At 43.0% G+C, this 23,798-nt stretch overlaps 1 protein-coding gene across 1 annotated transcript in view; it reads left to right on the top strand.

The window, feature by feature from the left end:
- The window catches only part of ADAM19 (ADAM metallopeptidase domain 19), a 50,111-nt gene that overhangs the window by 8,463 nt on the left and 17,850 nt on the right, over nt 1-23,798 (top strand). The window contains exons 4-11 of the mRNA XM_015428325.1: nt 3,820-4,012; nt 5,478-5,543; nt 7,812-7,883; nt 9,610-9,776; nt 10,991-11,075; nt 16,884-17,023; nt 18,831-19,008; nt 21,955-22,044. Of these exons, the coding sequence (XP_015283811.1) occupies nt 3,820-4,012; nt 5,478-5,543; nt 7,812-7,883; nt 9,610-9,776; nt 10,991-11,075; nt 16,884-17,023; nt 18,831-19,008; nt 21,955-22,044 (991 nt within the window). The remainder of the gene's footprint in view (nt 1-3,819; nt 4,013-5,477; nt 5,544-7,811; nt 7,884-9,609; nt 9,777-10,990; nt 11,076-16,883; nt 17,024-18,830; nt 19,009-21,954; nt 22,045-23,798) is intronic.

The following is a 23,798-nucleotide window of genomic DNA, read 5'->3' as shown; positions in this document are numbered from 1 at the left end:
ACAACCTCAAGTCATTTCAATGTAAACAAACAGTCTGGTGGTGTAAACAAAGTAAACCTTGGCCACTTATGGCTGACAGAAGATGCAACCCACACAAAATAGGAAGCATTGCAGGTGCAGCCTGACCTACTTTCATCCCTCCTGTTCCTGAATCTTGGCTACAGAGTCCAAAAAAGCTCTCTTTACACTTGTAGTTCAGTCCCCCCCTCCCCAGCTAGCTAATGTGCATCATGTTATTTTAAATCCTTTTAAGATTATTGGAAATATATGGAGACTAAACAGGCACATGTCTTTACTTCCTTGTTGAATTTTCTGGGTGGTGGAGAGCAGAAGGAGGGAAGGGTGTATCTCTCTAGTCCCACAGCAACCTCCTTCTTCCTCTGTCTGATGTACTCATAAAAAGCTCCTCTGAGAAAATGTTTTCAACCCTCCTGCATAAAAAAATGCATTAAACTATGCAATATATACCCATTCTTAGGTCTATGGGAAATAGATCTTTGGGTGACTGCTACTTTAGTTTCTACTAGATCCATCTGTCAGGCCAGAGAAGACAATATCAATAAAAACAAGTGGCACACAAGACAATACTGTACATTTTCTTGGGGGGGGAATCACATTTTAATTATATACTTGAGACCATTTGTAAACTGTTTCCCTTCCCCAAAATGGGGTCCAAAGTGTCTCACAATAAAATCAGCAATAAAACATAGTAACAAATTAAATTTTAAAAATCAAACTTCCAAGAAGTCTCCCAGACTTAGAATTGTGTTTTTAATAAGTTATAAAATGTGAATATTCATAATCATAATCCCCATCTTAAAAACTGAGCACAAAATCTGGAAATACATTGTTATCTGGGGAAGGGAACAAAATTTGCACAGTTCCTAAATATCTTTTTTCCCTGTAGCCAGGGCTGTTTTTGGGCAGGAATGAACAGGAACAGAGTTCCGGCTGGCTTCAGAGTTGGCCACACCCACTACAGCCCCCCCTCCTGGCAACTTCGAGCGATCCCCCCGGCAACTTCGAGGCGGGTGGGCCAGGCCCCCCCTGGAAGGATCGGGGAGGCATTTAAATGCCTCCCTGTGCCTTCTCTGGCTTGTTCAAGGGCCCGCTTGCCCGGGCAAGCCAAGGGAAGGCATGGGGGTGTGGCCTAATGTGCTAATGAGCTGTACTGTCAGGGGTGTGGCCTAATATGCTAATGAGTTTCTGCTGGGCTTTTTCTACCAAAAAAAGCCCTGGCTGTAGCTGTATATGGGCACACGCGCAATGAAATTCTTTCAAGCTCAGCACTAATGCTAGTCTATGTTAGTACTGAGCTTGAAAGAATTTCATTTTTTAAATATGAGACATATGAGAAAGAAATAGTGCAGGACCCTTAATAGAAACAATCCGTTTTTACTATTTACTGATGTGATGACTACTGTGTTGAATTAAATTGGTAACTGAAATGGTAGTTTCATAACCTAAAGAACAGCCTCAACTTTATCTTAAGGCAAAATTACAAATTGTATGTTGGAATTATAGCTGACCACAGACAAGGACATGAGGTCTCAGATTTCAGTAACAATGGTGCAAGTGGTTAGCATTTACCAATAGCCTTTGACGTCTGTTAATCAATCTAGTTGTGAAGGTTATATTGAGGCTTCACACACCTTCAACATCCGATCAATACCTTAAGATTTATTAATACTATTAAAAATATTTGTATCTGGCCCCCTGGCAGCATCCAACACAAACAAGAACATGAGAGATATAAACACCTCAGCATTTGCAGTATGAGCCAATATGTTCATGAAACATTTCAAAGTCTTCCTTTTGCTGCAATAAATGTTTCCCAATTTCCTGAAAGCCCTGCTGTGCTTCAAGCATCTCTCTTACGTAATTTCTTGCACATCTAGCACAATGTCTCTTTGCTATAGTTTTGGTCTGAGCTCAATGTAATCGACAACACATTCAGTTTAAAAACACCATCTAAAATTCCTGTGCATTTTGAGATGGAATCATCTGTGCATAGAGATGTTTGTCATTACCACTTTGGTGTAGTGGTTAAGTGCGCGGACTCTAATCTGGGAGAACCGGGTTTGATTCCCCACTCCTCCACTTGCACCTGGCTGGATGACCTTGGGCAAGCCATAACTTTGGCACAGCTGTTCTTGAAAAAGAGCAGTTCCTGTCATGAGTTCTCTCAGCCCCACCTACCTCACAGGGTGTCTGTTGTGGGGAGGGGAAGGGAAAGGAGTTTGTAAGCTGCTCTGAGACTCCTTTGGGTAGTGAAGGGCGGGGTATAAATCCAATCTCTTCTTCTTCTCTTCTTCTCATTGGGGAGCCAGCGATAAGTATCTGAACAGGTCTGTGTTATCTAGGTTCCCAGAACACAGTTTGAATAGTTACTTTTTAATCCGTCCTTCCATCAAACTCCAGGTGATATATGTTAGATCGCCGCTAACAAAGACCCGGAGAGTGATTTCAACCAAAGTGATCAGCTTTATTAAAGATACGAACAAGCGCTTGAATTCAGTCATAACCAGAACAGATTAACATTGGGAGCCAGGCTCCTTTTAAACATTCCCGGGCTAATGTAGCCATGCCTATTTACAATTTACAAACAATGAGGTTGCGTAGACAACAACCAATGAGAGTCTTTCCCTCTCAGGAATTGGCACAGTTCTGATTGGTCGCTGTTACGGAGCGACCAATAGTGAGTCCGTTCTGAGGAGCCTTCGTCCGGCTCAAAGCTTAACATAGGGAGTGAATGTGGTGATTCAAGTAAGCTATTTCAATAAATTACAATATACATAGTTCTTTCCCCCTCAGTTAGATCCTCATGACACCCCTGTGAAGCGAGTTATGCTAAGAGACAGTGACTGGCCAGAGGTCTGTGTCTATACATCTTTTGTAATCCTTTGTCAGGTAAAAGCCTTCAAAGGATTAATCTCAAAACAGGCCATATCTGCTGTTCTTTGTTTTTTGAATTTGACTCTAGGGTTATAATCTCTCAGTATTAGAAAACCAAAATTCCCTGGAAGGGGATCACAAGACAATAATTCCCATGACTTGAAGGGCATAGTTGGCTGAGGATGGAGATCTCAACCCTTTCACAGTCATTCCATCTGATCATGATCTAGTCATTCCCCTCCTCTGAAAGAACTTTAACATGACCTCTGTCCAGACACACCAGCAGCACCATGATAGCACAGTCCAATCTTTCCTTGGGGAACGGCACCCTCCACTGACAGCTAGTTGAATATTTTTGTATTTAAGTTTCTCCAGACTCCATCCCACTCCTGTTCAGCCAGCATCTGGCCTGAAGTTATTAACCAGTAAGGAAGTTTGTGGTTTGGTTTGGTTTGGTTTTCCTTTGCCATGAAGCCCCAATCAGGAGTTGAGACAGGATTTGGATCAGAGTTTTTAAGGTTGCAATCAGCTACCTTCTGGGGCCTGACCATGTTACAGGAAATTAAAGCTTTTAAAGTGTAGCTGATATACTTCTCAATGAGGATGTTGTATTTTGAGGATGTTAGACGACAGGAGGCTCCATGTGTGGCTTAAAGAGTCATGGGTAGTCATGGAGTGCAGAGAACCAATGTTTAAACAAGATTTGGGTCATTTCTGAAATCTTATACTATATGGTCTGAAACAAGATAGAAAAACAATTGTGTCTCTTCTTGTGCATTAGCATGCAGTGCAGTTAAACCAGCACAACATACATGGGGCTAAATGATTATCGCTTAGCAGTCAGATAACTAAAGTAGAATCTCAGATCAACAGGAACAAATATAAGCTTTTCACAAGTTTCATTTTATTGGCTTTGTTTTTCAGTGGCCTTATAGTACTGAGCAACAACCTTAGCTATATCTTGGAACCACTTCCTCATAGACAGGAGCAACACTTAATCTACAGGTCTGAACATTTCAAGTTTCCCGAGGGTACCTGTGGATCCAAGCATTCAGGGTCAAAGGCCATGGATTGGCTCACTGAACTGACAGGCCATGTCGATTCAAAGTATCATAGAGTGAGTACTTCTTAATTTTTCCATTACATTCTCTAAGATGTAAGAGTTTAGAAAAATAAGAATTCCTGTGGCAGTTTAGTCATGCCAGCCACATGACCATGGAAACATCTTTGGACAGTGCTGGCTCTTTGGCTTAGAAACGGGGATGAGCACCGCCCCCTAGAGGCAGATTTGACTGGCTTTTGAGCAAGGGAAGCCTTTACCTTTAGATTGCCAACTCAGTATGAGAGAGTTCCACGTGCGCGCACACACACACAGCCTTGTTTCCCTGACCAAATTTACATGAGCTCACACCAGAGTTGCTTCAAAATTCAAAAATAATGCTGTACATTCCAGTGAAACAAATCCCTTACATATCATATCTAGGTTCACTCTAAGCCCCTGGTTGTATTCAGGACTGAGCCATGGACTGAACTGCAGACTATAGTTCCAGTTTACAGTCTGAACTTCAAAGCTACGACAAACCCCTTTTCAATGCATTTATTCTGAAAAACAAATAAACAAACCAAAAGGAGTTTCTACCAAACAAGCGTTCACTCTTAATAAAGTGAGCTCGATTTATGAAAGCTTAGGCCATTTAGTCTTTGTGGTGCTACAAGATCCCTATTTAGTTTTCTGCAGCAAACTAACACTGCTCTCCCTTGTGACACCTTAAAGACTAACCAATTTATTATGGCATGAACTTCCATGAACTAGCACTGTAATGTCACAAAGGCCATGCCACAATAAAGCTGTTAATATTTTGATATACCACAAGACTCCTTATTGTTTCTGCTATATCAGCTACATGTCTGGCATTTGTCAATTGTGTTGATTTTCTTTTGAAACCAAAGCAGTTCTATCAAACTCTGAGCTCATTGATTTCAGCAGACTGGCATATACTTAGACTGGCATAACCCTGCACAGGACTGCACTAGGAGAGAAAGACACATATCTTTCAGATTTTTAAAAATAAGCTGCCTTCTAACCCCATAAGATCGAGAACTGATAGTTAGTAAATCGTGCCTTCCGCTTAAATTATGAAGGTTGCAAACATTTCCTTATGGTTTTAGGATAAGGGAAACTTAAAGTATAATTTGAAATTGGAACATGTGACAATTCAAAAGGTAAGAGCTGACATTTAAAAGTGAGCATTTGTACTTATTTGGGGAGGACTCATAATGGGTTGATAACGGAATCAAAATTCAAATGATCAACAAGATGAGTGAGACTGAAACTGGCATAAAGAAGGTACATGCACAATGAATTGTCTGTATAAGCACAATTCCTAGAAAACAATATAATCCCCCGTTGATGCTTATTATGGAAAGCTGCTCACACAGTTTGATATGCACTGGTAATTGGGCGCTGCCGAACTCCCATTTATGCAGTTTCTAGTTGCACCAATTATTTCAATTTAAGGAAGTGCATTTTAAAGAGTTTTCTGATACAGGTGGGCACACACATTTCTATACTTCTGACACAGGTGAAGAGGGATGATGAACAATCTATGAAATACGTGGAGCTCCTTCTAGTTGCTGATTATGCCGAGGTAAGAAAGAAATGTATTCTTTATACCAGTTCAGAATCAAACTTGGGGTAGACAGTTCAGATACCAATGGTGGTAATAATATGTAAGGCTACATTTCCCCCCTAAATCCAAACTGGCAATGGTCCTCCACTAGACCAGCAGTCATAACTCCCATTTCAGCTATAGGGCTCACTGAAGTGAATAGTAAAAGGGGGAAAGTGGAGGAGACCAATCATTTATTTCAGGTCAACCGTGGAAGCAACTGACAAGGATATAGAAACATCCTGTCAGCAAATGCATGGAGTCTGTTTTTAATCAATGACCTGGAGCTGGTTGGCTTGGGTAGGGTCCATGTCTCGTTAACTGTTCCCAGGAGCATTAGGTCATTCATGCATCTTTTATTTTAACGACATTTTTTCCTGGCATGCTTTTCTGAAAAGAAGTGATTGCAGCTCCTATAATTTCTCAGGGGGTAACTTGATCCTCTTACTGGATCTCTGCATGACTGCTGTTTTCCCACTTATGATTTTGCAATGGACATGAAGTACATATTTGTACCATAATCAACACCATCCACACAAACTCAGGATTCAGATGCTATAGCCTGTTGATTCCTCCAGGCATAAGGCATTCAATATCGTACCTGACAATTTCTGATTATTTTGTTATGACATAGTGAATGAGCCAACTAGTGCTGTTAAAGCTGCGCAGCTCCTGCTGGACCATTGGCTGTAGTGTATGCTGAGTGAACCTAGAGGGGTAACATATTTTTTCTGTTCCTGGGCACTGAGAAGCTGTAAGAAAAAAGCAGAGAATACAGTTTTCCTGTGTTTGCTTGCCATACATCTTTAACTGGCTAAATGAATAAAACAAATTGATTTGGGGACCCCACAGAAAATGGGAAACTTCATTTTTTCCAGTTTGACTGAAAAATACCACAGGTTTTATGTGTCAAAAGGATGTGATTGGTGTAGGGTTCCCAGTCAGTGGCTGGCAATTAGTGGGAGTCTGGACAGGGACACGGGGGTAACATCAGCATGACTGTGTTACATCGCTTCTGGAAAACCCAGAAAAATATCATGATTCTCTAGGAATTTCTGGGAATTCTATGATAAAACATAAGAGTTTCCAGCTATTCCTAAAGAGGCAGAACATCACTCCCAGATTTTCCTGGAAAAGACATAATCCTAGAGCACCAGTGGTGATTTTTCTTCTTCTTCATTTTTCTCCGCTAGCTGACAGAGCGGTGGTGGGTAGCAGGGGTTGCTGGTGGGACGTCTCCCACCACCACTCTGGGAGATCTGCCAACCCTAGACTAGGATGAGTCCTTTCAATAAATGTCACTTCACCAGTCACCACTCCAGGTTTTATTACTTTCCCATTTTCCTCATTGCACCAGGCATCCCAGCCAGAATATGATTCTTGGACAGAATTTTGTGCCTTGAATATAAAATCCACCCAAGCCTGTGTGGCCGATAATGGAGGGATGAGGTAAACTGGACAGATACAAGATGGGTTATTTTCTTTTTAAAATCTTAACAAGAATGAAGTTTATTGAAAATAAATAACCTAAGTGGAGAGAAATAGTCACAGGTAACACAGAGATTAAGGGATTTCAGTTTTTAAATCATTCATGCTTAGGAAAAGTACCTTTTCAGGCAGGCTCCTGCACTGTGTTACATTATTGATCAAAACTCTTGCAAATGTACACAGCACCCTCCCAAACTCTGTCTTCTAGCACAGCATGTGGGAACTAAATGAATAATCTGATCCCCATGCTTTCCTTATCCCACTCTCCGGTTATACTAACCCTTTCACCAAACTCCAACTCCCAATTTTCAGCTGTCAAAATCTCAGCTGTCAGTTCTTAGCTGAATTGTTTCCTGGCCTATATCTCCCATTGGTTGTTGGAGCTCTGAACTCATTGGCTTGTCTGTTGCTGAGTGATTTTTTTCTCCTCTGACTGCAACAATATATGTCCATGTATTTTCAATCGTTTATTCTGTGTTATGATTTATTTAAACAATTCAGCATTTATTTTCCTCATGGGCTGGAAGGAAAGAGATTTGTTATATGTTATTGTTAGAACAAAAGCATTCACAAACTGTCATGTGATACAGGAAAATCTCTGTTTCAAACTCAGATGATTAATAACATTGGAGAGCTCCCTAGCTGAGCATTACAAAAGAGCTATACCAGAATCCCACGTGAACTTGACATGTTTAGGAATAGCAGCGATCTTTCACAGAATGATTCTGAATTGCTTCCCCTTCACTTCTTCTTTTTTAGTTTCAGAAGAATAATCATGATCTTCAAGCAACCAAGAATAAATTGGTGGAAGCTGCTAATTATGTAGATAAGGCAAGTCCCGATATGTATGTTCTTTAGGAAAATTTATCCTCATGTCATTGGACATTGTGCTATAGCAATCATTTGCAATTGGATTTTCCTGTGTGGACAAGACTGTTCAGCTGCTAATGAGTTCTATAGCAGAATAATAGTGTAGTATCCACCAATGTGTGAAACACTATCCTGAAAAAGCAAAAGCTAAGGGACTGACTGCCGCTGCAAAGATACACTTTTCACCTGGGGAAGGCAGCTCCAAGAATAGGATTCGAATGTCAGAGGGAATTTTTTTCTACCCATTTTTTCTCTTTTCTAAAATGTCTTACAAGTTACTTTTTCCAGGGTACCAAATGCAGAGATATCTTCCTGAAAAAGGGTGACTGGAGAGGTGTAGTTCAAAGCAGAAAAGTAGTAGGCAGAGAAGGTGTCAAGTGCCCTTCCCCCGCTTCATCATTTCTCCATTTCATTTCACTCCCTGCTTCCATCTACTTTTTTTGGGGGGGGGGAATCCACTGGGGATGGATTATACATATTTGCAGAAAACATCTGGGTCAGCTAGGGTTGCCAACCTCCAGGTGGGGTCTGGAGATCTCACACTATTATAATTATCTCCAAGCAATAGAGATCAGTTCAGTTGAAGAAAATGGCTGCTTTGGAGGACAGACTCTATGGCGGGGATCGCCAAACCTGCTCAGTGTAAGAGCCACATAGAATAAATGTCAGCTGTCTGAGAGCCGCAAAACATGAATAAATATTACATGCACGTTTTTATTTTAAAATATACAAATTTGCTTTTTTATTAACATTAAATGAGACGGCCAGAAATAAAAACAAAAGGGGTAAAAACAGATATTGATAATAATATTTATTTGTCCAATGATATTTTTGCTAATGATATTTATTTGTCTAAGAGAGAGAGAAAAAGAGAGAGGTGGAAAGAAAGAATGAAAGAGGTGGAAAGAGAGAGAGAGAAACAAAGAAAACAAATAGATGGGAGGGAGAAAAAGTATGCCTCCCCTTCAGCTCCCCAGCTGCCCTGCTGGGAGCCGCACAATGTGTGTGAAAGAGCCACATGTGGCTCCTGAGCCGCAGTTTGGCCACCCCTGCTCTATGGCATTGTAGCTTGCTGAAGTCCCTCTCCTCACCCAACCTTGCCCTCCCTAGGCTACACCCCCAAAATCTTCAGGTATTTCCCCACTGAGAGCTGGCAACCCTTGGTTCGGCCCTAAGAATCAGAAAGAACTCAGTCAAACAGGCCTTGGGAATACCTTTTCTAAAACCTTTTCTACCTGATTATGGATTGGATCTGACAACTGTGAGAAGAGCTCTGCTCACGGAGTAGATTTTTCCCCCTGCACTCTTCAATCAGTAGCCTCTTGTATATCTGAAATGCTGCTTCTGAGGGTTGGGGAAAACTCATGGACAGTATAAGATGCAGTACGGAGGGCTGCAGAAGGGCTAGTTTGGATTCAACTTCATTCTTTCAGGGTAAGGAAAAATATGTTGGATGTTTAAATAGGGAGCTAAAATGGAGTGGAAGAGTTCAGCGCAACCAAATTACTGACCAGTATCCAACACAGGCTGGAGGAAGATCCTCCAGTGTAAGGAAACTTCCTCCAATTTAAGAGGCTGTCCCACTAGAGGAAAACTCCTTAGGCAGAAGGAGGGCTTCAAACTTTGTTTAGTGGAATAGTAGGATACAGGCTACTAACTCCAGCGCTTATCTTCTTCAATCTCTTAGTTTTACAAATCCTTGAACATACGGATTGCTTTGGTTGGGCTTGAGGTCTGGAATGACCACAATAAGTGTGAAATCTCTGCGAACCCACATTCAACGTTGTGGTCTTTTCTTGCTTGGAGGCGCAAACAACTGAAGTATAAAAAGCATGACAATGCTCAGCTGATCACGTAAGTTGTTTTTATAGGAAGAGCACAATCCTTCGAACCCTGTGTTCTAGTTATAGGGTATGAATTTATGATCACACAGAGTAATGATTATATATCATTCTGAGCAACAGCCACAGACTGTGGAACAAAAAATCTGTACAATGGGCCCATGTACAGAGAGGGGGTTTTGTTTTACAAACCTGGGGAAGCCTTAGATTTGCAGAAACATATGAAACCATACAGTCCTAGAAACAATGCCTGCTTCTGTAAGAAAAGGATTCCACTGAGATCTTGTGAGGCTATGTTGTGATATCTCAGCAACCATCTCGGGGTTTTCAGGCAACGCCCAGCCAGCAGTGGTGGTGGGGGGGGGAGAAGTACGAAAAAGGTAAAAGATGGGACAAGGGAAAGTAAAACCAGAGGGGAGGAACAAAAAGCAAAGGGGGGACTCTGAATATGGGGGAGTAGAACAGAAAAAGATGGGTGATGAGGGTGGCAGAGGTAGCCAGGAGTGAAACAGAAAAGGAAGCTGAATAGAAAAATAGAGGGGCTGCAGGCACTGCCAGGGGGAGGCAAACAGGAAAATGAAGCAGTAGAGAGGGTGTGGGGAAATGTGATTATTTATGAATCCCACACTTGTCAGATTATATTTGTACACCATTGGATAGATCACCCACTTTTAATAGTGATGATGGCATATTCCACTTAATTTGCTCATACATGTGTATTTTCCACAAATATCTGCACATATTGTTTGGAATATCTTGGTCCTACAGGATCAATCCCCATTTTATATTTTAGTACATTCTACAGAGGGAAAGTATCATCTTGGAAACTGTCCAGTTAATAGTCTATATACATGGACATACAGCATTCCACGTGAGTTTTGTTCCCCTTGACAGGTACTTCCTTGCATCTATTGAAAGAACTGTTGTGGAAATCCAAAACATGAAAGGAATGGTTCTTATAAAACCACTCATTATAAATGTTGTAATCTATAGGAATGCAACTCACGTTTGAAAAATATCCGTGACAACTTTCATGCCTTATCACTCTTTCCTATGAAAGGTTCACACAGGCATGTAAAAAATTAACAAAAGCAGCGATCACAGACATTATTTAGATATTTACTTTTACACCTGTGTGTAAACACCATCTGAATCGTTTGGCATCAGCAGTATACAAAACAACTCTATTTGCAATTAATTTCTTTTTAATTCCCGAATGTGTTTCAGTGGGATGGCTTTCCATGGTACTACTATTGGTTTGGCACCCCTCATGGCCATGTGTTCTGTCTACCAGTCTGGAGGAGTGAACATGGTAAGTGATTCTTAATGAAATCATAGAAAGAACAGCTATTGGGAAGTTGTGTGCCAGGCTCTTTGAAACAGAAGTGGTGCAAGATTGCGGCGGTGCGCAAGTCTGTGTCCACAGTGCCTTGTACACTTTTGTTCCAGTCAACAGAATCAGAATTCACCATATGGCATTGATTTGGCAGTAGCTTCAGGACAGATCAATGAAAGTAGTTCTTCATGTAATGCACAACTGACTAACGGAATTAACCACCACAAGATATGGTGATGGCCATTGGCTCAGAAAATTTTAAAAGAGATCTACAAGTTTTGGAGATCTACCAACAATTATTAGCCATAATAGCTAAATGGAACTTCCTTATTCAGGAGTCGTACAGTTGAATAACAGATGCCAGGGACAGGCAGAAGGGAGAGGACTGTTTTGCTTTAGGTTCTCTTGGGAACTTCCTTGACCTGGCTGGCCATCATTACAAACAGGATGCAGGACTAGGTGGCCCGTTGATCTGATCCTGCAAGGCTGTTTGGAATACAGTCTAGCTTCTAAAACATACGTTGATAACTTTAAAAAAATCATAAAGATGATATTTTGATAAAGGGGAAAAAAAAATGAAAACAGCAGCCATATGTAGCATTTGGCATATAAAGGTGAGGGCACCATTCCAGTCTAGCTGCTGAGTCCACAAAGAAATTGCCAGATTGAATCAGCTTGATGTCACCTGTTACAGTTAGCATCTGTTTCCTTAGAAAAAAAGATCAGTAAAATTTGTATATGGAGTAGCTTTGAGATAATATTGGTATTTCCAGGACACAGGAAGATTGCACATCTGTCATTTTAATAAGTATGTTTATAATCCAAAACTATTTTAGAGCATAATGATGTATGCCCAAAAAAATAGATTTCATTTGCTCACCTGGAACTGAATTAGTTTTCAAATTACATTAAATCATTTTGAATGTACAGATACTCTCAATGACTGTGACATGGAGCAGATGGTCACAGAACATAACGGAGGAGGCAATCCTGGACTTAGTCCTTAGTAATACTCAAGACCTGGTGAGAGATGTAAACATGATAGCACCAGTTGGGAACAGTGAGCATAATGCTATTGACCAGAATGCTATTTACATTTATGTACATTTACATTTATGTAAATAGGATGTTGGCGTAAAAGACCAACACAACCACATTTAACTTTAGAAGGGGTAACTTCTCTCAAATGAGGGGGTTTGTGAAGAAGAAACTGAAAGAAAAGGTAAGGAGGGTCAAATCCCTTCAAGAACCTTGGAGATGATTTAAAACTACAATCCTAGAAGATCAGATAAAATGTATACTGCAGGTTAGGAAAGGCACGGATAGATATTTAAAAAGGCCTGCATGTTTAATCAACACAGTCACAGAAGCAGAAAAAGATAAGAAGGATTCCTTTAAGTGGTGGAGGGCTAGTCCAAGTGAGATAAATAAAAGGGAGCACAGGCTTTGGCAAATAAAATGCAAGTTAGCAAGGCTCATTTCGAGCTGAAGCAGGCCAGAGCGGCGCTCCGACAGTGATGGAAGGCACGCCGCCGCGCTGTCCCCCGTCTGGCCTCACCTCTTTCCAAGCAGCCCCTTGACTTGCCATGGGACCGGGTCCTGTGGCTCTCAGCATCTCCCCTGTCTGCTCATCGGCTGGTTCCACCTCCTTGCTTCCTGCCACCCGCACCCCTCTGGGCCCCCATAGGCAGTGCTGCGGCCAGGCTCGGGCATGCCCCCTGGCAGCTGCCCTCCCATCACTGTGGCTGGGGCACTCCATCTGCACTGCTCAGGTCAGGCTGTCACTCCCTTCCTGGTGCCACTTTCCCCGGCTGCCCCACCGCTGTCCCTCCGTCGACTGCAGGGCTCCTCCCTGTACACCCCCCAACTCCCAGTAACTGACAGGTGGAGCAGGTCTGGCAGAGGGGGGGTGAAGTCACGTGCTGGGCCCTGGCACTGGGTTGCCCCTGCTGAGAGGCCCAGAGGGGGCCAGATGTTGAAACAGGATCTGACAATTTTAAGGGCCAAGCTAGATGTAACACAGGTATGTATTTAATATTACCCTGACAACAGCTTTTAAACCAGAAACTTCCAGAGGCCCTTTGGTATTAGTGGATGTGGAGGGGTTCTTAACTCCTTTCCTGTTTATCAGCTAATCTGGCAAACATCTCTCCTTCCCACCCCGTGTTCCAAAGGTAAGCACATATGCATTCAGAGCCCCATTGCAGAAAAGCTTTGTGTGAAGGTTGGGGGGAGGGTGCAGTTTAGAATGGAAAAGTGGTGGGCAGAAAAGGGTTTAAGTAACCCTTCACTGAAACTTTTATTTATTTATATACAAGATTTATACCCTGCCTGTATAGAAAAAGGCTTTTCTAAAATCCTTGCTGGTAACACTACCGCGTGATTCCTATCACCTGTGCAAATGGCTTGCCAGATGGCCAGGCCGCATCTCCATATACAAGACACTTTGACACCTCTGCCAAGAGAGAGTGACTTGCCGGCACTTTCCCAAGCATGGGAAGAGCTATACCCAGTACATTAGCACATCAAAAGCATTCCCTGACATGACACATGGTCAATAGAAGAGGCTGGAGTGGGATGCCCAACTCCAAGCCAATCAAAACATAACTTGCCTGACAATGTATGGTAACCAGAGATTGGACCGCCTTCCCACTCTCTCACTATTGGGTAAATGGCCATACCTGGTGGTGATGGAGGGGGGGGTATATCAGGAATGATCCATATGGGAAAAGGAGAGTAAGGAGAGTTGAGGGAATTCCTCTCTGGAAATAAAGAGTTATTTTGGATTGACTGGTTGCTGTTAACATGGAGTGAGACTGTTAGGCAGCCAAGCTGGACTAGCTGCCCACAAAACCATGGGGTTTCTCTTCAAGATTCCCTGGTGAGACCCTGGACTATTTGCACACCAGCCTGGTAACTATGAATTACCTCTATCGTGTAGCTAGAGCTGAACAAGCTATAGATATCTTTTGTTTCTTATCTTTTGCTAGTCTCATGTTATATGCATGCTTGTGCACTGAATAAAGATAATATATAATCAATATTATCTGGACCTGTTTTCTCTGTTGCAACCTGATCTCTAAGACTGAATCTTGTGTCTAAAGCCGTTCGCCTAAGGAGGCTACCACTGTGGTACTTAATTGTTTGCAGCCCTGGTGCAGCACTGGTAAACTGAGTCAGTCCAATAAAGCAAGAAGGAGTTTGGGATCTCTGCTCCTGAGCTGTGGCATGGGACTGGTTAATAAGAGATCCTGGTGGCAGACTACCGATAAAGCCGGGAGAGTGTACAGACATTCTCCTGGAGTTTGTTTAATTGTTCCAGAACGCTTGGTTTCTCCCCCCATCCCTGGACTGGGATGAGAGAGAGAAACCTTGGCACTGCCTTTCTGTCCTTACCAGGGCCACCAGGCTGGCTAATCTGGCCACCAGTCTGGCTAAAACCACATCTTATCCCTATCATCCTTTAGTAATCCTTTTACCCCTTGGTCATCCAAGGGCCCCACTGCCTCCCTGTCTGGGCTTCTGCTTCTAATGTATTTGAAGAAAATTTTATTGTATTTATGTTTTTTGCTATAACTTATTTGCATATGCCACACCCCCTCACATCACCAGAAGCTATCTTACAACAAGCATGAAAATAAAGATCAAGTTAGTATTGCTATTTATTTTTGTGATAGTTGCTATACAAAGCTTCCTGGGTAAAGTGCCATCAAGTTGCAGCTGATTCATGTCAACCCCATGGGGTTTTCAAGGCAAGTAATTAAGCAGCGGTGTCCTTGCTTAGCTTCCAAGATCTGAGGATGTCAGATTATACTATACCATTCCACATCCCCTTTCAGAGTTTAGACTGGTCGACATGAAGGAGAGGACCTTGTCAGTTATGGCACCAAAGCTCTGGAACTCTCTCCCCTGGTAAACTTGTATGTCCTGTAGCCATCTTCAAATATATTAGAAGCAGAAGCCCAGCCAGGGAGGCAGTGGGGCCCTTGGATGACCAAGGGGTAAAAGGATAACTAAAGGATGATAGGGAAATGGTGGAGAAGCTGAGTGCATTTTTTCCTTGGTCTTCACTGTGGAAGATGAGAGGTGCTTGCCCACTCCAGAACTACTGATTTCAGGAAGGGTGTCAAAAGACCTGAGTCAGATTGAGGTGATGAGAGAGAAAGTCCCACAACTGATGGACAAATTAAAAACTATCAAATCACCAGACCCAGATGGCATACATCCAAGAGTTCTGAAAGAACTCAGATGTGAACTTGTGGATCTTTTGGAGAAAAATGCAATCCATCACTAAAATCTGCCTCTATTCCTGAGGACAGGAAGGTAGCTAATGTAACCCCATCTTTAAAAAAAAGTTCCAGAGGAGATCTGGGAAATGTTGATACATGGTAATGTTGATACATGGTAATTTGGTGGAATCCGTTCTTAAAGAAAGAATTAGTAGGCACATTGATGAACAAAAGCTATTGAGGAAGAATCAGCATGGATTCTGTAAGGGAAGATCTTGTCTCACTAATCTTTTAGAGTTCTTTGAGGGAGTGAACAAACATGTGGACAGGGGTGACCCAGTAGATGTTGTTTACCTAGACTTCCAGAAAGCTTTGATGAAGTTCCTCATCAAAGGCTCCTAAGTAAATTCAGTAATCATGGGATAAGAGGACAAGTCCTCTTGTGAACTAGAAACTTCCATTGCCAGCTCCCTGCATTTAATGGGGCCCCTTTAAGTACAGAGAGCTGTTGTGTCCCCCCGCCCCGCGCACCCGACAGAGATTGGGTGTGTGGGAAATGCCAGCTTCCTGCACTTAAAGGAGCTGGCGTTCCCCCCCCCCCACGCACCCCTCTCCCTCCTCTCTGGGAAACGCTGGCTTCCTGCACTTAAAGGAGCTGGTGTGTCCCCCCCCACGCACCCCTCTCCCTCTTCTCTCTCAGGAGGGGTGGCTGTGGGTGTTCGGGGTTGGGGATGGGGTTTCCCCGGCGGCCAGCTAGCCAGCAGCAGGTAGAAGCCCCCCAAAAGCAGGGGACCCCTGCCAAACCGGGGGGTTTGGCAACCCTATTTGTTGGCTATGGCTGGTTATGATCTAGCAGGGCCCAGACCAGGCCTTGCCTCTGTTCCAATACAGTTCTGAACTGTTTTGGAACCAGGTTAGGATTGTCAGCCAGTGGCTGGCAACTGGTAGGCATTGTGGGGAGAGGGGGCACCATCAGGCATAGAGCCGCCAGGTCTCCTGCTATGGTGGGAGGCCTTCTGCTGGCAGCTGTCCTTGCCCATCACTGCTCCAAACAGCAATGGGAGAATTTTTTTTTGAAGTTGGTGTCCTGTGCTCTGCTAAGTCACTTCTGGAGAAAACTTGGAACTGACATAGGGTGGCTCTAGGGATCTCTTCAAACTTTAAGGTTTTATCAGGTTTTCCCCAGAAGTGACATAGCAGTGCACAGGGTGTCTTGGCCCCTCCCAGGTATTCATCCCTGAGCCACCCACCATTAGCCAGGCATGGCCTAGCAGTCCTAGTCAGGCAATAATGAAGGTATTGCAGTAAACTCTGTAGTAAAACATAGAGTCAATATCCATTCCTGGTGTCCCCCAAAGTGATGTCGCAGTGTCACCCAATGGTGATTTCTGTAACAGTGGAGCAGCAGTGGGAAACAGGAGTTGGGGGCAGGGGATCCCCTGGCAGGAAACAGGCAAGCATGTACGAGATGATGTGGAATTACCACATTGTTGTTATTGCAAACAGCTTTATTCAACATATGCGACCTCTGACCCTTTATTCTGTGCCTGGACAGGATCATTCTGATAATGCCATTGGAGTTGCAGCCACCATGGCACACGAGATGGGACATAACTTTGGCATGAGTCATGATTCAGTTGGCTGTTGCACTGCCAGTGCTAAGGATGGAGGATGCATCATGGCTGCCGCAACCGGGTACGTTAGCATTCCACAGTGTTCACTGTTATTAAGTTGGGCTGCACGGTTGTGCTCGACTTCATTTAAACCTAGCTAAGAAATTTGCTCTGAATTATAGTTTGGTCTATGATCAGTGTATGGGAGGGGTTTTGGGGGCTCACCATCAACCTGTCTCCCAGTTAGGATTGCCAACCTCCAGTTGGGGGCTGGAGTTCTCCCACATTTACAACTGATCTCCAGACTACCAAGATCAGCTCCCCTGGAGGAAATGGCAGCTTCAGCAGTGGACTCTTTGGGATTATATCCATGCTGAGGTCCCTCCTCTCCCCAAAATCCACCCGCCCTAGAATCTGTCTTTCAATTTCCAGGGATTTCCCAACCTGGAGTTAGCAATCCTACTCCCAGTGTCACCTATGGACATTACCCACTGGCCACAGTTAAGAGAAGAGGTGGTTTCTTGCACCTTGTTCTTCCTTTTCTTTCCTGCTCCCTCTCTCACAGCCTGTGGATGGTAGCTAGGGTTCCCAAATCATTTTCTTGCCACAGCAGGGGACTCCTGGCTGGCGGCTGGAGTGTGCGTGTGCGCGCTGCACACACGTCACCCGGAAGTGATGTGACGACGCCGGGCACGCTGGGGCGGGGCCACGATCATCCGAGGGAAAACCATAGAGTTTTCCCTCAGATGACTGTGGCCCTGCCCACAGCGTGCCCGGCGCCATCAAGTCACTTTTGGGTGACGTACACGTCGGGGTGGGGTTCCCCCTGGGGCCCGATCCACCAGCGGCGGGGAACAGGCCTCTGGGGTGGGGGTTTTCCCGCCCCCCAGGGGGACTTGGCAAGCCTAATGGTAGCAGCCCGGTGCCATCCTCACAAGCCACTTGCCAGCTGATTTTAAAGGTACCCTGACAAGCTGCAGATGCCCTCTGGTGTCCTCTTGTGAAGAGTCCTCCCTGGGACCTGCCTCCCCCTGAACCTCCCTGCTGTTGTAATGGCTCTTTGAAGGGGCAAACTTCCAGGGTGACATTCAAAACATGTGGCGTCTTTTCTCCCCCCTGAGGCAAACCCCAATGAGTTTACTGGTCTCCCTACCCTTGAACAGCCAGTATGTATCTACCTACCATATTTTGAGCTTCTCAAAAAATGACCAAACAGGCACATATTTGAAACTCATGAATGAAATCTATACACGACACAACAGCTTACATCATCTCATCCCCTCCATTTCATCCACACAACAACTCAATGAGAATTAGGCTGACAGCATGTATCTGGGCCAAGGTCACCCAGCAAGCTTCTGTGGCAGACTGGGGTTTGGAACCTGGGTCTCCCAGATCCTAGCCTGGCACTGCAATCTAATAGAACTCAGGTGTTACATAGGATGGATTCCAACTTTAGCCAAAAAGAAATGCATTCTTGGTAGGCCTTCTCTTCCCTTTATTTAGAAGCAACAACCCTATGTTACTTTTCTTGTTACTTATTTACAATATTTATACCCATCTTTCTACTACTCAAGGTGATTTAGAAGATTAAAATACTTATCCCAACAAAATCCAAACAACAGAACAAATCACAGCAGCAACATTAAACAAAATAATAAATGACAAATTTACAGTATATAATCAAAGATAGATTGTCTGCATATAACATCTACAGTTACACATGGACATCTTGCCTTTTCACCATGGCAGAGAAGATAGAACTTTTCTCCATAAGTAGACTTATTCTTTGACAATTTCTGGTATCAGAGTGTTTTCTTATTCCACTGTGATATGAAAAGTGATGATCAAATGAAGTATTGTGGTATTCTGCACTGGCTTATTTTCAGGCATCCATTCCCCAAGGTGTTCAATTGGTGCAATAAGAAGGAACTAAACAGATATATGCAGTCTGGTGGAGGGATGTGCCTTTACAATATGCCAGATACCAAGACCTTATATGAAGGACAGAGATGTGGAAATGGTTACTTGGAAGAAGGAGAAGAATGTGATTGTGGAGAAGTGGAGGTAACTCTTGCATGGATTTCATAGACTTCATGTTCAGAAGGGAATGCTAGTCTAAATTCCTCATGCCTAAAAAGAATATTATAATGCTAAATTAAATAAAAATAAAAAGTATGGTCTGTAATATAGGTAAAGTGCATGTGTGAGAGAAAACTGGAACTATGTGTGGTCTGCTTCAAGAGTTTTGGGTTGTCTCTCTGCACCAGCTTAAAAGGTCAGGAGACCTTGTTAATGTCTATTTGAGGAAACTCTTCAGCCTGCCAAAGGTCTTCTCTTACACCTGGGAGGCTTATGTTCTTTCTTCAGGTATGAAGTAGGCTGACCAACTTCATTGTTCGTTGAAGGTACCTGTAACTAGAATATATAACTTGGTCTGTTTTTGATTGCCTGACATGTCTTTTGTGCTCAATAGATAGGAGACTTCTAGCCCTCATTCGTGCCCTCCACGAACATACATCTTTGAGGGTTAGATATTCCAGGCTGGGGCACTTGACTGCTGGAATTCCCACCTTAAAGGGAGTTAGGCAAGGCTGTATGCTAGCTCCTGCTCTATTTAATTTTTACCTCAATGATGTTGTTGGGTACCTAGATGATGCAGATCTTCATCCCCCCAAATTGGCTCAGCGCTCTATCACGATACTGTTATATGCTGATGACGCTGTTATTCTTTCTAGAACCCCAATTGGAATGAGAAGGGCAATTAAGAAGTTCTCTTGCTATTGCAATGAGCAGGAGCTGGATATAAATTATACAAAGACAAAGGTGATGGCCTTTGGCAAGAGACCCAAACTAAGGAAGTGGAGGGTAAATGGGCAGAACCTCGAACAGGTAGCTAGTTTTCGCTATCTGGGCATGATCATCCAAGCCTCTGGATCTAGGACTGCCCATAGCCAGGCAGCTGCTTGCTCGGGTGAAAAATCCTCTCATGGCATTCTTAAGTTTTTTAGCTCCCAAGGGGGCTATTTTGTACCACCAGCTTTAAAACTTTACAAGGCCAAAACACTTGCCCAGATGCTCTACGGAACGCTGCTTGGAGCGCCTCCATCTAGCTATGCTCCTTTGGAGCTAGTCCAATCGAAATTTTTGAGAGCAGTGCTCCAAGTTCCGAGATGCGTATCCAACGCAATGGTACGGCTAGAGACTGGCATGCTGAAGGTTGAAGCCATGATTGCCTTATACTCCATCTTCTATTGGCTGAAGATCAATTTGAACCCATGTGGACTAGTGCCCCTGATTCTGTCTGATGCCTTTGAATCTAATTGGCTGATTTCTGTTAAGCGGAAAATCTCGCTCTTGGGGTATTCTCCCTTAGCGCTTTTGGAGATGGGTAGGGACCGAGCTAAGTTAGAAATAAGACAGAGGATCAAGGATACCGAACGTCAATTAGATCTACAGGTGTCCCCAACATTTATAGCGCCAATTAGAATTAAATACATCGTTGCGCAGGCCCCATATCTTAACGTTTTGGAGTCACGTAAACTTAGGAGGGCATATACTCTGGCCAGATGCTCGGCCTTACCCTCTGCAGTTCTTGAGGGTAAATTTAAAAAAATACCCCGAACAGAGAGGCTATGCTTGTGTGCGTTGGGGGAGATTGAATCTCAGGAACATGTGTTCCTAAGATGCCCGGTATTTGAAGAGGCTCGTACTAAACTTATTAATCCCCTTCTGGCAGGCACTTCAGATCAGGACAAGGTGGAGAACTTGTTTCTTAACCTTGAACACACAGCGCTCTATCAGATTGCGAAATTTTGTTCCTTGGTGGTAGAAGCGCATCAGCATGATGGTTGGCACTCGGGTTAGGACTGTTGATTTTAACTCGTACCGTTCCCTTTGGTAATATGTTTTATTCTTTTATACTATACTGTGTTTTATGGCAGCGCACTCTTAGTTTGGTTTTAACAAATGTAAAGTTTATATTGTTAGCACCTTTTACCTTGCTGAATTTTGGAAATTTTACTATTTGGCCATTGTAATTTATTTTTTCTGGTTTTATATTGCTGGCTAATCGCTGTTACAATAAAAATTCAATTCAATTCATGTCTTTTGTGTACATTTACGGCCAAGGTAGGTTCAACTTGCTTCCTCAGAGGCTGCATCCTCCCACCACCCCCTTTTTCCTTCTGGCTAAGTTATATTTTTCTGTGTACTTGGAGATATGGAGTTCATAGAGACCTGGACCTTGTTCATGAATGGCTAAGTTATATTTTTCTGTGTACTTGGAGATACTTGGAGTTCATAGAGACCTGGACCTTGTTCATGAATGGCCTGGTTTCACTGTTTTCATCATCTGCTGAATGGCTATTACTATTGTATATAGTGTCACACTGGAGCCCACAAGGAATCATATGTAAGAAGGGAACAAATTGGAAATCCCATCTCATTCCCCAATTTTTTCACTCCAGGATTCTTTAGGTTCACAGGGGCTTCTTGAGCAGGCTGATTTCCCTTTTTCCTTCCAATATTCCATATCCTGTAGTATACTCAGTCCTCATCGGTCCCTTTTGGTTCCACTCCCCCACCCTTTTTCTTTTGGTTAATTTATAAAACCGAGTACATAGAAATTGTATGTGGGTGGCCTGGTTTGGCCGCTTTCCGTATCTGCACATTGATCTTAGTAGTGGCAGTTGGAAGCTAAAATGAGTAGCTCTTGAATCCAAGCTGGGTCCAGGCAAAGCGGAGGGGTGCCTGACAGGGTCCTCTCCTCTCTCTGATTTTCCTCATTTGAATATTGTTGTCGTTGGCAGCACTTAACTCAAACACACTATGCTGGTAGTGGTATGAATGGAAAACATGATTGGGAGCTTGTTTTAGGTTCTTTGTGAAACTTGTAAGGAAGATAAGTAGCACTGGTAATTGCAGCACACAGTGAAAAACATTCTGATGCTTTCTGGTGTGTTACGTTCAGAATATCACGTAAACACAACATGTCTCTCATTTCTCCCTCAGGAGTGTAATAATCCTTGCTGCAATGCTGCTAATTGCTCTCTGAAGCCTGGTGCTGAGTGTGCTCATGGAACTTGCTGTCACCAGTGTAAGGTGGGGTTTCTTGCTTCCTTCATCTATGACACAAGAAAACAATGGTTTGTCATTCTGTGTACAGGACAATAATTAATAAGAGAGGGAAGGGTATATAAATTCACTTGAGGCCATCTTCACTTTGTAAACTCAAGCCTGAAAACTAGCCAGATTTAATCAGAAAAAGCATATGTAGCACTGTCAGTTGCAAACAGAGCACATGTGCTTAAGTGTCTGTTTATTTATAATATTTCTTTGCCATAGTTCCACCCAAGTAGAGTCCCCAAGGTGGCGAACATCAAAGCATTTAAATCATTAATACAGCATTTAAAGTAAGATATATATAAAATATTTAAACGTCAGTAAAAATATATACAGACATGAAGCACACACATAACAATAGAGCCGGGGAGGAGAGCCAATAAGAGTTAATGGGCATATGCCAAGCAAACAAAAAAGTCTTCACCCACTGGTGGGCCACAGGAGTGGCCCACCAGTGGGTGAGACAGACAAACTCCCCTGGGGAGGGAATTCCAAAGTTTGGGCACCACAAAAGGCTGTGTTTCCTTAAATTCTGCCGGTTATGGCATCTACTGTCCTTGATACATTTTATTCATTTAAAAATATCTCTTCATGGTTCAAGGTGGTATACAAAGAATATATCTATCTATATCATCTGTATCTGTCTATCCATACTGTTCAACAGTACTGTTTGCGGATCTTGCAGAACGTAGTGAGATTGAAATGATTGACTGAGGAGTGTACGGAAGAGCTCTGTCTTACATACCCCAAAGAAAGATAATAATGATGCCTTATGCACTTCCTCTGGAAGCCTGTTCCTCCTGACAGGAGCTGCCACTGAAAATGCTCATAGCTTTACCATGGATAAGCAAATCAGGCAGTTTGATAGTACTATTAGCGAGTCCTGTTATGCCAGTTTCAGTTACTGCAAAGAAAGGCAGTCCTTTAGATTATCACCTAGCAATCCTGTGGGTTTGAGGGCCAAAATATATCAGGGAGAAAACTGAAATTTCTCATATTGAGTAGAAAATATCCCTGTCAATTCTTCATTTGCCTACTTCTAGTCTTGTTTATTGTATATATTTAGCCTGCCTGTCAACCCATATTATGAAGACTCTTAGAATTAAAACTATGAAATGAGAATCGGTCTGTATTGGGAGTTCGTCATTATATGACTAGAGAAACCCTCCTTGCTGTAGAAAGAATGGTACTGTGAATCCATCCAGTATCACTTCAGCTGAAATTTATCTTAGACTCATGAGCTGCTAATAATGTATTATGTTTGGAAGCAGATTTTACAGTACACACACTAGCATATTTCTGCATTCTAGAGTTTCATGAAATATATTGTATCCTACAGTGGTTGCCAGCCACTTGTTTGAAATTCTTTTGCTTACAGAATTTTTATGGCAGATTGTGGAGTGAAATCTACAGGTGCTGGTATGCGTAGGCTAGACTTGAGAGAGCCACCTATTTCATCACATATCCTCTGAGGAGTCCCTCAAGCCACCTGTTTGGACTTATACTGGCGCCACCCTATGATTAGGGAGGACTATGAGCACCAAGCTTGTCTTTCAGAAAAAGCAACTGGCCTAGCAGGGCTCAGAATATACCATACTTGATTGTGTTACCAGTTTAATGACCCCAATTTTTGCTTGAAGGGCCCCCAGCACCTGGAAAGGAAAAGCATGCCCTTAGGAACACAGAGAGTTTTCTTTGTAGGGTTTAGTGTTCTGTTCTGTTGCACTCTGTAC

This window comes from Gekko japonicus, unplaced genomic scaffold, assembly GCF_001447785.1.
Source record: "Gekko japonicus isolate JY-2015 unplaced genomic scaffold, Gekko_japonicus_V1.1 scaffold635, whole genome shotgun sequence".
NCBI classification, from domain to species: Eukaryota; Metazoa; Chordata; class Lepidosauria; order Squamata; family Gekkonidae; genus Gekko; species Gekko japonicus.
The sequence above is the reverse complement of the archived record's forward strand: the minus strand, read 5'-3'. Positions and strand labels throughout refer to the sequence as shown.